General features: G+C 40.8%; 1 protein-coding gene across 5 annotated transcripts; it reads right to left on the reverse strand.

Annotated features, from left to right (window-relative positions):
* Window positions 1-4,146: 4,146 nt before the first annotated feature.
* Window positions 4,147-14,587, reverse strand: tlx2 (T cell leukemia homeobox 2). Of its 5 annotated transcripts, none has more exons than XM_062549852.1 (5): window positions 13,586-14,587; window positions 8,413-8,604; window positions 7,526-7,763; window positions 5,258-5,438; window positions 4,147-4,546 (listed from the first exon to the last, which is right to left on the reverse strand). In XM_062549852.1, the coding sequence occupies exons 1-5, from the start codon at window positions 14,055-14,057 to the stop codon at window positions 4,535-4,537; spliced, it is 1,095 nt and encodes a 364-aa protein (XP_062405836.1). In that variant the 5' UTR covers window positions 14,058-14,587; the 3' UTR covers window positions 4,147-4,534. The 5 variants fall into 5 exon arrangements, with proteins under 5 accessions (XP_062405836.1, XP_062405837.1, XP_062405835.1 ...); XM_062549853.1 differs by having other exon boundaries at window positions 5,301-5,438; window positions 8,413-8,607; XM_062549851.1 differs by having other exon boundaries at window positions 8,413-8,607.
* Window positions 14,588-15,821: the final 1,234 nt, after the last annotated feature.

The raw sequence follows: 15,821 nt of genomic DNA on the forward strand, positions 1-15,821 counted from the left end.
TATTGCAGAAGTTACTAAGCCTATTGTCGTTTTTCCTGGGGGATTTTAGTTTCAGAGGGTCGGTCCAACTGTAAACACAAAAATGCGCGAGTCAGCAATCATACTAAGAAACAATTAGGCCTACTGTAACGTAACGCACTGTGAAAAAGTCTAAGGCAGCCATAAGATTCGTTGTTTTATAGCAATGTTACTTAGGCCTAACCTAATGACCACATTACTGTGTTTCTCATTGTCTAGAACGCAACCAGAAGATTCAGGGAATATAAAACGCACAAACAGGCTATGTAGCCTAAATTTGATGTGTTTTTGAATAGGCCTACTAGCCTATGTGAACTTACATGTTTCTCGTGTATGCTGGCAAAAGGCCACATCAATGATCCAGAAGATTTTGCACATTAGCCTACTCCGTATTAGGAATAGGTAAACTATTGGAGGGGCCATAGTGCAGGCTACCATACAAGGAACCAGGGCACAAATGATGATTACATTCAAAATATCAAAATCCAAAATTCAATAAAAAAAATGCAGTTTGCCTATCAGGCACATAGCCTACACAATCAAAACAGTATAGGCTATAGGCTACTTTATTTCACAGTGGCCTAAGTAGGCCTATTATATTGTAGTAAGTAGTCTTCCCTCTCTAACGGAGGTTTATTTTCATTGCCCTCATGGTAACAATGATGAAGCTGTGGGCACCAGTTTACAAAAGATGGTGAAGAGGCAACTAATAAGGGAAAGATGACACTAGCCTATCTTTTGAACACTTGTGTAATTATGTGGCTAATGCTTAGGCCTACTGGAACACAATGCATGCATACCAGACAAGAAACATTTAGGAACTAGCGTTAGAAATATGTGATAGAACATAACAACAAAATCCATTTATGTAGGCCAATATTTTTTTTAAAAGTTGATCTCATACACCCTAGTAGTTCACCTCAGCTGTCCCAATTATGTTGTAAAAGTCCCACATTTGAGAACATAGCTGAAACCAAATAGGTCTATCACGTTTCAACAGCCCACATCATTAATCAAATCAGCCTACATGTTGCAACATTTCCTAAAGATGTTTAGAAACAGACAGAATCTAAGGATGAACAAAATGTTGTAATGCAATTGTAACAACATATCCTACAGAAGAGGATGTCGGCGTATCATCATAACATTGTCAATGTAAGCCTTATATACATATTTAGGTTATTTTTATTTACTCAGTCATTCTTTTTTTTTTTTTTTTGTGGGGAGAGGTGGCCAGAAGTAGCATGTTAGCCACAGTATCAGGTTTCATTGTTATTTGGGAAAACGCAGGCTCATGCACACAACCAAGGCAAAATAATGTGTTTTTAGGAAACATTTGAAATGTGTGTATATTGAAATGACAGAAATGCCTTAAAGTATGACCATTGTTAATCTGCTCTCAGATAGGCCTAAAACAATTATGTCCTTCACTCCGCATTTCACATTTAAGAATATTGCACATATTCCAATAAGCTCACTCCCTCTCTCTATAACTTTGACAGTTAATTCAGTGACTTGCTTATGTGCATTAAATGCTCATTTTCTTTGTCTATAGACCTTTTAATTGTACAGTGTCCTTGGGTGACTTGAAAAGGTCTTATAAATAGCCTAAAATTATTATTCTTGTTATCATTATTATCATTATTATTATTATTATTACTACTAATAATAATAATAATGTATTATTATTATAGAGTTGACTAGAAATAGGAAGCTGCTGCTACTGGATAAAAGCATTATATGTTGGTATATGAGAGATGACTAGATTACATGTCTGATCATGGGAGGTTTGCTTCATATCAAGTAGCTGTATGCCATCCCAGATCTAGCCTTCAATCATTTGGTTGGCCATGGTAGTGCAGATGTTATTTTAAATCCATTCTATGTTTTCCTTCCATTTCAGAATCTACGGCTTTGGGGAAAAAATAAGAGACCACTGTACATTTTTCCAATGTCATCCTACAGTTGCTGAGTGACATTTGAATGTGTTGACGTATTGACATATTCAAAATTGAAATTAAGAGACCACTGCAATTTGAATATGACCGTCAACTCATTCAAATGTCACTCACCAACTGTAGGATGACGTCAGAAAAATGTGTAGTGGTCTCATCATTTCTTCCAGAGCTGTATATGATGACATCTTTGTACGTTTTAATTTGTTTATGTTGTTGTTGTTTGCATGTCGACAAGCAGCATTATGCATTAGTTCATCTTTCCTTTCCAAGTGCTTTTAAATGGACCTGTACATTCACTGAAAGTTCAGTAATACGTCTTTACGTTATTTAGTCTGAAAAGCAGGTTGAATATTTGTGTTCTCTGAGGCCAGGATAACACTACACCTTTTGTGTGAATTCTATGGTAGACCTAATCCATTTGTTTACTACTAGAGTAAGATTGAAAAAAAGGAATGCTGTATGTTGGGCTACCACCTTGATAGCCTGTCTGAAAACATAAGGAGATGGGAAGTCAGATATACTTTGAATCAGAGGTTGTTGTTCATCTTGTGCGGTGACATTTTATTGGGTAAGGACAAGGCCCATTGCTAGATGGCAAAAAAGGAACCGCTTCCAGCCAGGGTTAAAACATTTTTTAAAAAAAAATGATAAACCACCTGCAGTAAAACCACAATGCTTGGTTTTGAAAACAAAGCAGGAGAGGAATTTGGGACGGAATGAGCCTAGTCACGTCGCCATGGTGTTGGAGACAGGAGGATGAAAGAGGTCGGCGTGCTGGCAGAGGAAATGGGGGTGGAGAGGGTGTCACCTGGACAACAGCCTGTCACTGACAGGATCTTAACCAGGCGGGACGCCATCGAAACTGACAAAACAAACCCTATCTGTAAATGCGGGGGAGTGGCAAGAGAGCTCGTTTAAACTTGACCTCGATTGGCAACTTTAGAACATCACAGGCTATACAGCAGAGCAGAACTAGCTTGATGTAAAGGTTCCAAAGAAGAGACTGAATACGGCTCATGGGCTCCCAGTATCTTCCCCTCAGGCTTCTCTCTTAGGCCATGACATTTCATGAAATAGGCAGACTATGCATTCAAACTCCATATTGAAGTTGAGTCTGAGAACTTCACTCACACATGTTATCTCCAAGTATGAAGTCCTTGATAGTGCAGAGCAGTGGCTCAATATACCTTTTTCATACAGCTCAAACCAAAAACTATTAAACAGAGAGCTAGAGATGTGTCAACTTGATATTCAAGGCTAAGGTACTGTATGCTCATAAAGCAAGAAAGGAGAAAGACAAGAGGGAGACATGCTACTTTGGCAACCCTCACTTCTTTCAAATCTGAACCTGCAAAAGGATGAGATTGTGATGTCTAACATTCAATTTGATGGATGGACTATAAAAGAATGTACTGTGTGTTCACGTACATATTTTCTGCAGTAATGTTACAAACAAATCATGTCATTGGCTCATTCAGGTCATACATTTAGCAGGGCCTCAGACACTTTGACACAAAACGATGTGAAATGACCCAAAACAGACATACAACAAGAGTAACCCATAGAAAATTCTTTATTTCAGCTGCGTAATGGTAGTGGGCGATTGTTGGGGCAGTGGTGTGAGCTTGCACGTGTTTGTGGCTGGACGTGGGCCTCTGCGCCCGCTCTGGTGTGTGTGATGCTCCTCGGGGATGAGTCACTGGTCAGCAGTGAGAACGCCATGCTGTATGCTGCAGATCATGCGCAGAGGTAATCAGTTTACTTCTTCGGGACTTCCTGGGAGAGGCAGCCATGTGTACTGTGCGTGGCTGAGTGCTTGTAGGGGTGTGAAGGCTCATTTGCTGCGGAGAAAGCTAACGTCTAAAGCCTCCTCTGGCTCCTCCCTCTCCAGATCCACAGATAGTTGTGCTCCGAAGCCTCCAAAGAGGAAAATTCTGTTTTGACTCGAGTCTAGAGCCTTTTGGAGCACAGAGGTCAGATAAATCTTGTTTACACCCGTACAGTGTTTGGGTGGATATGGTTCGCAAGCAGCACCGAAATAATAACCTAAAATGTTGGTTGGCGATACATCAACCACGCATTGAGCTTGACAACTACAAGTCGTGGAGACAATGATCTGAGATGATAATAGGTAAACAAAGTCAGACAAAACAGACTTCTGCATGATGGCTTTTCAAAAAATCACAAGTATGTTTAATTATTATAAAACACCTTTAAATGTATATTATGTAGACTCAAGAGTCAGGAGAAAGAAACCATAACTGTTTTGTGGACTGCAGTTCAGAAGGTCTTTCAACCTTCATCAACTTTGATTCCCGTTCACAAGCGGAAACGTCTGGAGCATGCATCATGTTCAGGTCTGTTTTTTTCCCTTCTCTCTCTCACTCTCTCTATACAAAGTCAAAGCAAAATACACAAGAACAAACGAGTCAGTGGCTGAGTCAGTGTCTTGTTGATGCCTCACGGCACGTAGACAGTCAGCAGGACGCTCTGGATGGGGAAGAATCCATCCATCCATTTTGACAGGTGGTGAAGACAAACTGTAGATCCACCCTCTGTTAGACGGTCAGCTGAGGGGAAAGTGGAAAGGTAGCGTAAGGAATGAAAAAAAAACTTGACATATCCTGTGGGAGTATCAAGACCAATTAACTGACATTTTAACACGGTCACGGAGTGTTTACTTTTGGCTTAAGTCACTGTGTCAACAGTCATTTCACGCTAAGGCTATAAGTATATCCGGTGAGATTTAAAGTATTTGAACACAGTTGTGTCAAAAAACAAACAAACAAACAAAAAACAACAATCATAAAAAAACGTTCAGTCAAGGATTTGACTTGGGCGCAATCCCTTGTAGCTCTGCAAACCAGTTCAAGTTTGGTTCATTACATTGAGGAAGAACAGTGGGAAACTGAATATCCTGTACTGCCTGTTCGCTTGGACCCAGCGAAAACAAGGCAACACACGTAAGGAACAACCAGATTATACAAAAAGCCTCCAGCCCAGTCCTTCATAATAAGCACTTAACCTATAGCTGGAGGCTTGGTTTCATCAAATGATTTTTTGCGAGTAAACCAATGAAGCCTCAATTATTTTATTCCAGTTGGCATCCGATCTCCCTAATGTGTCCTGTTTACAAACTGCTTCCCTTTCCCATAAAACAGCCCTTCTCTCTCTCTCCCACAAACACACACACATGCACGCACACACACACGCACACACACACGCGCACACCCACACGCCTGTGCTCAGACTACCGACGCTACTGAGGTGACGGAGGTCACCTTGTTGTCCTCAGCCCATGGCTGTAAGTTCTGTAGCGCGTACAATGAGGAGTTGTGCAGACACAGGGGGTCCGGCTGCAGCGGCTGACTCAGGGTCTTCTGAAAGGCCTCCTGCTGAAGCTGCATCATCAGACGATTGGCCTGCTGCCTCTCGGCCTCGCGCTCCTCCGCCGTCTGTCTCCTGCAGGGGACCGGCACAAACACACCAACGGGACGTTACTGCTGAGCTACGGCACACTCCGCTTCATCACTGATCTTTTCATGTCCATTTGGAAATTGGCCACATTTTAGTCTTGGTCCTTATTAGTTCTGGCAATCAGTGAATTCATTTAGTTAGTACTTCAGAGGTTAAAGAAACACAGTCAGGAATTACTATTAGCACACATGCACAGATACACATGCACACAAACACACACACACACACACACACACACACACACACACACACACACACACACACACACACACATTCAGACACACGCATTCACACACACGCATTCACACACACGCATTCACACACACACATGCACAGATACACATGCACACACACGCATTCACACACACACACACACATGCACAGATACACATGCACACAAACACACACACACACACACACACATTCAGACACATGCATTCACACACACGCATTCACACACACACACACATACACACACATTTGTCTTAGCTCTTAGTGAGCACTTAAATGTTACCCAACCTTTCCCCCCCCACAAACTGGGCATGTTTTCACCTAGAGTACCGGTACATGATGAATGGATTAGCGACGGAGCATGCAGCATTTGTATTTGATGATAAATCCTATTTTCATAAGCTTTGCTACGGCTCCTTCATATTTGCCATTCAAGGCAGGGGGTTTGATTACAGCATAGTAAAAATGCACTGCTTTTAAACATCAATAAGATTGGCCTATGAAAACCTGGCATCGCAAATCAAGAATGCCAATTCCATTGAATCCAAGAATAACCAAGAACCAAAAACTGGACATCATGATCTTACATTTATCTGTCAGTAAGTCAGTGTATGTGACCTTATAGATTTAATATTCTGAATAGCCTCATGAAAATATCATGCCGTTTGATGTTCCACTAAAAAGGATCGGAGATTGAGCCTTACTGTGATTGACCTGAACACCACCTTATTAGTCTGTGCTGTGAATACAGCTTTCATGTCAAAGGCAGTCATGGTGTAACCCTAAAATCATGTTTCATACACGCCATCCTCCATCCATTAGCTACACGTTATGGCTAACTGCATCACTATAATCCAATTGTTCCCCTTCTCATTTGATCATGCGCTTGTTACCCGTATGGTTGACACACAAATACATCCTTTATCCATATCCATCCGTAGGCTCTTGGAAAATACTATAAATCACATCAAAACTGGAGTTGGACATTACCACTGGATGTGCTCTGTCTCCATCTTACCTCGTAATACTTCGCTTTTTTAACATACCGGTTGTCTGGTTTTTGTCAGTACGTTTTAAGTGTGTCATACAATCTTGCTTTTGTGGGGAAATGAATGAGCAGGCTTTTTTGACTGATGCCTCATTTATCTGCCGAGAACTAAAATGATTGATAGCAAATGACTGCCAGATTGACAGCATTTATGACAGTGAGTCCTTAATATTTATGTCAGCTAAACTACAGCTGATGAATGTTGCATGAAAGGCCAATGGATGAACAAGACGTTAATAATGTTTGGGGTCCTTTTCCCTTAAACGTCCATCTCCAATTGGATCAATGGAAAGGGCTGCGCATCTTCCATGGACTGTGTACTCAATTATTGTGACAAGAGTTTGCAGCATATCTTTATCTGGTCAGTGGTCAGTTTATATTTTATGTCAACAAAAATATATCTATATATTTTTTTACTTTTGTCTGACTTACGGTGTACCTCATTTGTGTCCATAATGAAGTCAAATGAAATAGAAAAATAATTGGATGTGTCTTTTTAAAATTCCAAACTGCAGGGTACATTGCTGGAAAATTAGAAACCAAAGATGATGAACAAACAGCCTGTTCAATTTTATTTAAATCTTGTTTTAGCATTTTTTGTAATATGAAAATTTATTATTATTATTATTATTGTTATTATTATTGTTATTATTATTATTATTGTTGTTATTTTTATTATTTTTATTTTTATTTCTATTTTTCAAAATAGCTTGTTGGAGTGTCCCCAGCATTGGAACCCATTCAATTGTAAACACAACGCCATGGTGAGCAGCAGTGGCCCGAGGTGCCATACCTCCATTTAGTTCTCCTGTTCTGAAACCAGGTCTTGACCTGAGCGTCTGTCATCTTGAGGGCCTTGGCCAGCGTGGCTCGTTCGGCGGACGCCAGGTACTTCTGCCGGTGGAAGCGCTTCTCCAGCTCGCAGATCTGGACGCGGCTGAAGGACGTGCGGGGCTTTTTCCTCTTGGGGGGCGTGCGGTTCTGGTAAGGGTGTCCGATCCTCCGAGTCACAGAGAATGGAGAGAGGGCTGCTGTGGAAAGGAGAAAGAAGAGGGAGTTAGCACTGGAAGAACTCCCCCACAGACGAGAGGAGCTGAGAGCAACACAACCCATGAGGCCATAGTAGTTCCTAGTTTCATTCACCCTGTAGGGACACTCTATGTGCCGTAGTCTGAAGCTCCAGGACAACACAATTCAGTCTTCAAGTTGGAAAAAAATGTATTGGGGTCATATCAGCTCTTCCCTGATATGACTTGCAATTGTATTTGAAAATGTGCAAAAATAGACAACGGAATATTTTACCATAATATAAACTATACAAATACGATAATTAATCATTCATTTATTTAAACAATAGTATATTTAGTTTAATCAATAAAACCTTTCTTATTATGTATTAATCCTTTTAATACATGTAATTACTTAACAATTATATCCAAGGTTTTACCTTTTGAAAACTGTTTAAACTTAATGTTTCTAAACTTGGGGGATCAAAACATGGTACTGCAGTTGTTTCAATAATGATGTGTACAGAAATGATCAGTGCGGCAGTTCATGGTAAAACATCTTTCACGGTATGTGTATATATGTGGAGCGTGTGTGCGAACATGTGTTATACATTTCGTAGCGGTCAGTCTATGTCTCACCTACAGTGCGACGAAACGCAAATTAAAAACTTACCTGGGCCTGCACCCTTTCCTAAGTAGTCCATGCGCGGACTACTGCAATAGTGTTTGGCTAGCATCTCTGCAGAGCTCCAGGGGGAGGCCCTGCCCATGTCCCCCTCAGGTAGAACCCCGAGGCTGAGCAGGGACGGCAGGAGAGCCCCATGCATCACTGTGGGGCCTCCTGCATGTTTGTCCATTGCCTGCTCTGCTGAAGAATGACAGGGGAGAGGGGAGAGATAATCAGGGCCTCGCTCTGGGAGCCTGGGGGAAACTGCTAGAGGATGTGGAGATGATGATGGGTTGCATAGTTCTATTACCACAAAGCATAGCGCGCCACTTGGAGTTAATGGATGTTAAATCTCACGTTTGAGTTTAATTGCGGTTTTTGGTGAAGAGACCAGATTGATGAGATAATAGCCATAGGCATGCTAATTAAAACAGCAGTACCTTTGGAATGAGTGTCATTCATCAGGGGAATCTTAAAGGGAAGGCTTAAGGAGAAGGCTGACAAGAAGTTTGTATTTCATAGCTCTGACAGAGTGATAGAGATGTGCAAAATATATCAAAAACCTGTTTTAGTCCTATACCTTCAGGCATATTCCTGTAGCATTCACCACACTCTCCAGTTGTAAATACGCTTTCAAAAATAACACTGTTTCTGAATGCGCCACTGTCAAGTGAATTGGGGGAGATTTTTTTTTATTTGAACAAAAGTTGATTCTTTGTATACCAAGGTTGTTTGTTGCCGTAGTTCTCCATACTTTAGCAAATGCCATCCCACTTAGTAATTTCTCACATATATTTACCTCTATAATATGCCATTCTTAAATTCAGCTGGATAAAAAAGCCCTCCCCTGGTGCCCTGCTGTTTACTGCAGCATGTACACGTGTAGTGTTGTGTTTGGTGGCACACCAGGAGCCAAAATGCATATGAAAACATTTGCAGAGCGGAGCCCTCCGAGACCCCAGAGAGGGAAACGAGCACAGTCAGCAGCACGCAGAGGGGAAAAGACAACACCACCAAAACATGCACTGAGCCGCACTGGTGCCAGAGCAGGAATGACCCTCCACAGGCCACGGTGGACACTGAGCCATATCAGCACAGCAGGGACATTCAGTAGCGTGTCGTCTGGGTCAGAGAATTCACACTAGCGTAGAGTGATCAGCAGGTGATCCCCTAAACACTGTGCATCACTCAGAGATTTCAATGGAAAACACAACTGGAAAGTGTTCTACTACTCGGAGCATGTGCCTTTGATGTCCGCATGAAGGTACTGTGTGTGATTTCTATTTCAGGACATGTTTCAAACACAGAGATGGGGGGGAAAAGCGCATACAGTCACGTTCATGTGTAATTCAAGTTAAGCATGGCTACGTGTGTGGCCATGAATCTCTAGCAGGGTTGATCTGTCGGTTTGGACTCAGCAGCCATGTCCTTCTTCAAGGTCAATGCAGTGATAGAAGACAGTGAACTTTTAAATGTGATTCATACAGACTGGACTAATTTTTTAAATAAAGTAAAACAAATAATGAAATGGAACATTTCCTCATTATTCCGGAAAGCAGTATGCTGACATTTTAATGTCTGTGCCTTCATTTGACTTACGCTATTAACAATTTCAGATTGTCCACCATTTTGGACATCCAACAAGGACTGAGGCAGCTAATTGGATTTGGTCTCATGTCTCTTCATTTGTCAGTGTAACTTGATGTGATAGCTTTTAATCACTTCACAGATCGCAGGAGACGCCACAGATTACAGGAGGTCATTGTCATCATAAATGTTTCAAGCAGCATTGGCAGTATGTCTGGCAAAACAGTATGTGCTGTCAACATCACTTCAAATAACAGGAAATACAGCAACACATAAGGCCGTGCATACAAGCCTCCCTCTGCACCCTGCTTGATATTTTTCCTTGAGGCACAGGTGAATTTATAACAAGGCAGATTATACCTGCCGGGGAGGTGTCTGCATCTCAAACATTACCTACATGTCCTGCTTTTGACCAACTCTGGCCAGTTCTGGCCTATGAAATAGCCCCCCAAGCCCACTGTTAGATGTATGGGTCAGTTTGAGGCAGAAACAATCACTCCAATTCACGAAGGACACAGCCAGAGAGTGTACTAAATGATATGTCGGTGTAATAAAATTTGGCATGAGCACTTCAAAAAATAAAATGCTACCGTAGAGAATATGCGCCCAGTAATAAAATCATTTATACGTAATATCACTTTCATACGACAGCGCTTTCCTTCCCCTTTGCGAATATTACCTCTGAAGCAATCTAATAAATATAAAGTTAATGGATTCTACCAAGGATATTGAAATATAACATGAACATTTACGGTTATGCATTGTTTTGTTAGGCAGCGTGAGGGGGCTCTGAATTTGCCATGAAATTGTAATGGCAATGAGGGGGAATAAAATCTAAACGGAAATGAATGTACAGGCTATACATTTTCTTTCTGTTGCCTTAGTCATGTTTGTTTTCTTTTTATCCATCTCATAGACCTGGACCTCCTTATATTCGTCACTTCATCTTTATTTTCTATACCTAACTATCATCTGCAGATATCGATGTCCAAAACAGACTTTGAGCACCATAATACACATCCGTTTAAAATATGCGGTTTACAAAGAGAGGATTTATGTTAGGCTATCTGGCAAATAGCCACATTGTTAATTTCGCAGAGAAGCATACTATCCCATAAACATGTGTTCTCCTACTTCTGTGATGTGTTAATTTGTATGAAATAGATACAGTTTACCAGGAAATTCATAAGCACTCGCACAAAGCCAGCGGACCTTCACCAAACCCTTGAGACCACCACTGTTGACTAATCTGGGAGTGATCTGTTTATCCATCTCTTCTCTTGGATAAACTTGCAAACTGCCGAGGAGTCAATTAACAAAAAACATGTGGTATACTCTTTCAAAGCCCGACAATCTGTCCAGATATGTCCGGCCTGTGGTGAATATCAGATCGCAAGGCCGCGCGTGGCCTATGCATCGTCCTCAACACGCTGTGACACTTGCGGTGAAATGCACACGTGCAGTGTGAGAGGATGAGGGGGAATGCTTGAAAAGGACAGGGCTGTTCCGAGCATCTCGCCAAAGGCTTTTCAAATAAAGCCAAGCGCTACTGTGCAGGATCTCTGCCTACGTGTTTTGAAATGCTGCTGCATGAGTTTGCCGCTTGGCGGTTGCTGCTGCAGGTGATGTGACCGAATTTGGCGCAGGCCAATCGGTTTGGCATTACGCGCGCGAGCTATAATGGTTTCGATCAAGACTGACCACACATCAAGGCAGACGTATCATAATGCATCAAACAATTAGGCTAAATTATAGGTGTAGCCTATTCGTCAGAGGCTGCCCTGTTTTTAGATGCTAGCTGAATAACTTTGATTTATGTCACACTTAAATGGGTTTTTTTCGCCGTTTGTTTGCTCCAGGAGTCCAAAAGAACCAGTGAAATTGCTTATAATAATAACAAAAACTATAATAATAACGATAATAATAAAATATAACTATGAAATAGACACAAGCAGACAAGTAAGCTATTCAGTCGAATTAGCATAATAGAAGTTTGCCTATTGCTTGTGATGTCACATCCTGCACCTTGCTAAAGATAAAACATATTAAATGAGTGGCCCATGGTGGCTATGAGTAAAATTGATAAGCATATTTACAAAAGAGCTTGTGCAGTTGACATATCATTCCAGGGCATAAATAATTAATGTGAAAAGAACAGCATAGTTAATATTTAATGTGCAGAGATCCATAATGCTCTTCATCTTCATCTTAGTATGAATGACGTCATTCTAGGGACCATCTCACTGACCAAGTGAAGAATCGGTGCACTTCAAATGGATCCTTCGCGTGCAGGTCCAATGGCTGAGACACCTGCACTTGGAGACAGCACGAGGACACTTGCCCTGTGTCCTGATGTCGCACATATTCAAATAGCTCTCTGATGCCAGAATAATTGAGTCTTTGTTTATCCCGAGAAAATGCAATAAAATCCAAACTGTAGGCTATTCTTGCGAGAAAAAAAGGTCTTGCAAACCTTGTTCTGGGACTGATACAGGCCACACTGTAAACAAGAAGCCGACAAAAACGCTGCGATAAAAAAGCTAATAGGCCTACACATGATATTGTCCTAAACCTCTTCAGCATATAGGCTAGGATACGTAGGTTATTGCTAGATAAAGGATTTCCTTATGTAAAGGAGTATGTTTTCCCAATTAGAAGTATTTTAGCCCATCATCATTCCCTGTGAAATATTATTTAACCCAAACTAGTCTGGCCTGATATATCCTAACGTATAAAATATTTAATAACGTGTAGGCCCACCATCACCAGCATCAAGACTATAGGCTGATTTGACAGAAATTAGCAGAATGCCAACCACCGATTCAATGCGAGACTGAGGCCTGACTTATTTCTTATTTATCATTGGACGTTTAACCATTCTGACAAGAGATATTCAATTGTATTAAGAGTGACAGTGTCATTGACACAAATCGAATGACTAATGATAATTTGTAGGCCTATGAGATTAGCCTATATTATTAAAGAATTATTGAAGTGAGAAGACTTTCTTTTCCACTGACTATTATTATTACTATTATTATTATTATTATTATTATTATAAAAAAATGAATCTAATTAACCAACTGCACTGTGATTAGGCTTGTCTTGAAAATACAAAGGCATACACTTAACAGAATGACCTGAAAAAACAACAGCAATAATAATAATAATAATAATAATAATAATAGGCCTAATAACAATAATAGTAATAATAATAATAGGCTAGGTGGTAACTATAAATATGACATGCTAATCATAATAATCAAACTAATAATATTTTATCTACATTAGGCTACCAAGTTCATCATAAACAAGATGCAAAGACTCAAATAACGTTATCTCACCCAACTAATCGAAGTATTATTACAACTAGGCTATAGCTAAACTATTGCATTCTTCAATTACGTGAATGAAGTCTGACACTCAAGTAAGGGGGGCTATTTAAATGAATGTGAGGATAATCATGGTGTGTGGGCTTGGGCTACCATTAAATGCCTTATAAATGATGTTCCATTTGCGATGGCGAAGTTGATTTTTCACCAAAAGAGCGCAATCCAGTATAGTCTTCGAGGCAGTTAATTTCCAAACTTACCCGTAAGTCTGTCTTTCGCAAACCTCCTACTGCTTTCCATCCAGGGGAAGGTAAAATTGGCCGGGTTTCCCATGTTTGGTACCGTCGGTATCCCGGCCGCAATACCGGGTGGATGGGTCGGGGGAGGTGGATGAGGCGCTGGTGGCATGGGTCTGTGGGCCGGGACGCGGATGACACCGCCAGCGTTCCCTGAATTCACGTTAACGTTCATATTCATGCTAACATTCATGTTCATGTTCACGTTATAGGAGCCCGCCAACCCGGCTGCCATGGAGCAGGCCGGATTGTATACACTGTTGTACCCATTTGAGTAAACGTTCGGCGCCAGCTGGTAATCCGGGTCGCTGGTTCGGTTCGGAAGCATGCAGCTGCTGGGTTGGTCCGAACTGTTCAGAATCTGATCTATTCCAAAACTGATGGGCTCGTGTTGCTGGTGGGTCTGGTTCACTTCTTCAATGCCCGTGTGCTCCATAGTTGTAGTAAAGAGTATGTATATTTAGATAGTGTTTGTGTCTTTTGTCTTTTCTATGCTTTATCTTGAAAAGAAATACAAAGACGTTTAATCCTCTTTCATGAAGAATAGTTGTTTCCCCTTCTTGTTATGAAATTGTATTGCTTGAGATGGCCAAGATCCACATTTTCGGTTATTACAACTCGAAGTCTACAAAGAACGCAATTTAAAACTCTGCAATTAATCCATCGTGGCGGAGAACTCTTTACCTGGTTAATATCCAAAATTATCCAACCTCTCTTACAATTCCTTCATTTTAGGTCTTGTTCATGCTGAAGTCAGGGAACATGGATAAAAACCTCTCCGTCTCGGAGCAAATCCATTCAGCGAAGAGTTGCCAAGTTGTAGCGAGGATGGTGCTCTGTGGCTATTGTCATCACTGAGGAAAAGCCAGAACCAGACCTATGCAGACGCTTCGGTACACTGTACTCTGATCTAAAATGAATCGTTTAACGAAGTTAACGTGCATATTAATTGGTAGACGCACAAAATCTCCCGTCCAAGCGCTTAGTGAAGTGATTTTTTCAGCAGGTGAACACTCCTTCTACGAGACACTCCTTCTAAGTCTGACATTCTGTCATTGGCTCTCCAAATTTCCAGATAGACAATGGTTTACTACCGGCTTTCCTCTTAAAGAACCCGCATCTATTTTCCCAGTGGTGTTGTGTTGTATGCTATGGCTGCCTATTCGGATACACAAACACGTGTACGTCAAGTAAAAAGATAACGACAGACGAAGCGACTGCATCGGATTTATTATCACAGAAAAATATTCAGAATGAGATTTGCATTATATTATAGGCTACTATTATTATTTTAGTAGTAGTATTTTTACCCTTGTCTCCTGTGGATATCTCCCGGATCGTAGTCTACACCAAGTCATCAGGGTATAGGTAGGATGAAAGTTGTTCGCATGCGTAACCAACACTATAGGCTATATCATAGATTATAAGGCTGCATTTTGCATTTTAGTTTGCTTAACATAATTTGGAAAACAACCAAGGTCTTGTCTCAAATGCCTATTTTAAACCTCAACAATCTGTAGAATTATAATCAGAATGGATATTTCTACAGAATTTGGACTATTTATCCTTGAGGCTTGTCTTGCATGCTCATTTGTTTGACCCTCCAATCACCTGGATGCGCGTCCAAATTAATTGTAGCTCTGTATATTTGGATCTGCATGGTCATATGCTTTGCCATAGCCATATTATTTGTAGTGGAAAAGAAATATACATTCAACAGGATCACTTATGCATGGTAAGCTATTCATGGACATGCTGGATGACATGTTATTAAATTCTACTGATTTATGTGGCCTTGAGGTCCACACAATAACGGGATAAAACTGAAATGCCGGAGTAGCCCTCAGTGATGCAAAAACAGTGTTGATTGGCTCAAATAATTTAACCTTTCTCCGCCCGAAGCAACTCCGCGGATTGTCTGCTTTCAATTCAATAAAAATGAAGAATGGCGCATAATAAAGCCCAACACGGTGAAAACGAATTTAATATATCATCGTTTTATTACGCTCTTATTTCAACTTTCACACGAATAAAAATATTTCTCGGCACCACAAGCTGGCTAGGGGGAAGCATAAAAATCAATTGTGTGAATTCACAGCTATATCAATAATGGACGCCTTCACCTATTTCTTTGCAAGACTACAAGCTGGTTCTTTAATGTGATCGAATGGAAGGGTGTGCTGTATTCATAGCCAGCACG

Source organism: Sardina pilchardus, chromosome 11, assembly GCF_963854185.1.
Source record: "Sardina pilchardus chromosome 11, fSarPil1.1, whole genome shotgun sequence".
Taxonomy (NCBI): domain Eukaryota; kingdom Metazoa; phylum Chordata; class Actinopteri; order Clupeiformes; family Clupeidae; genus Sardina; species Sardina pilchardus.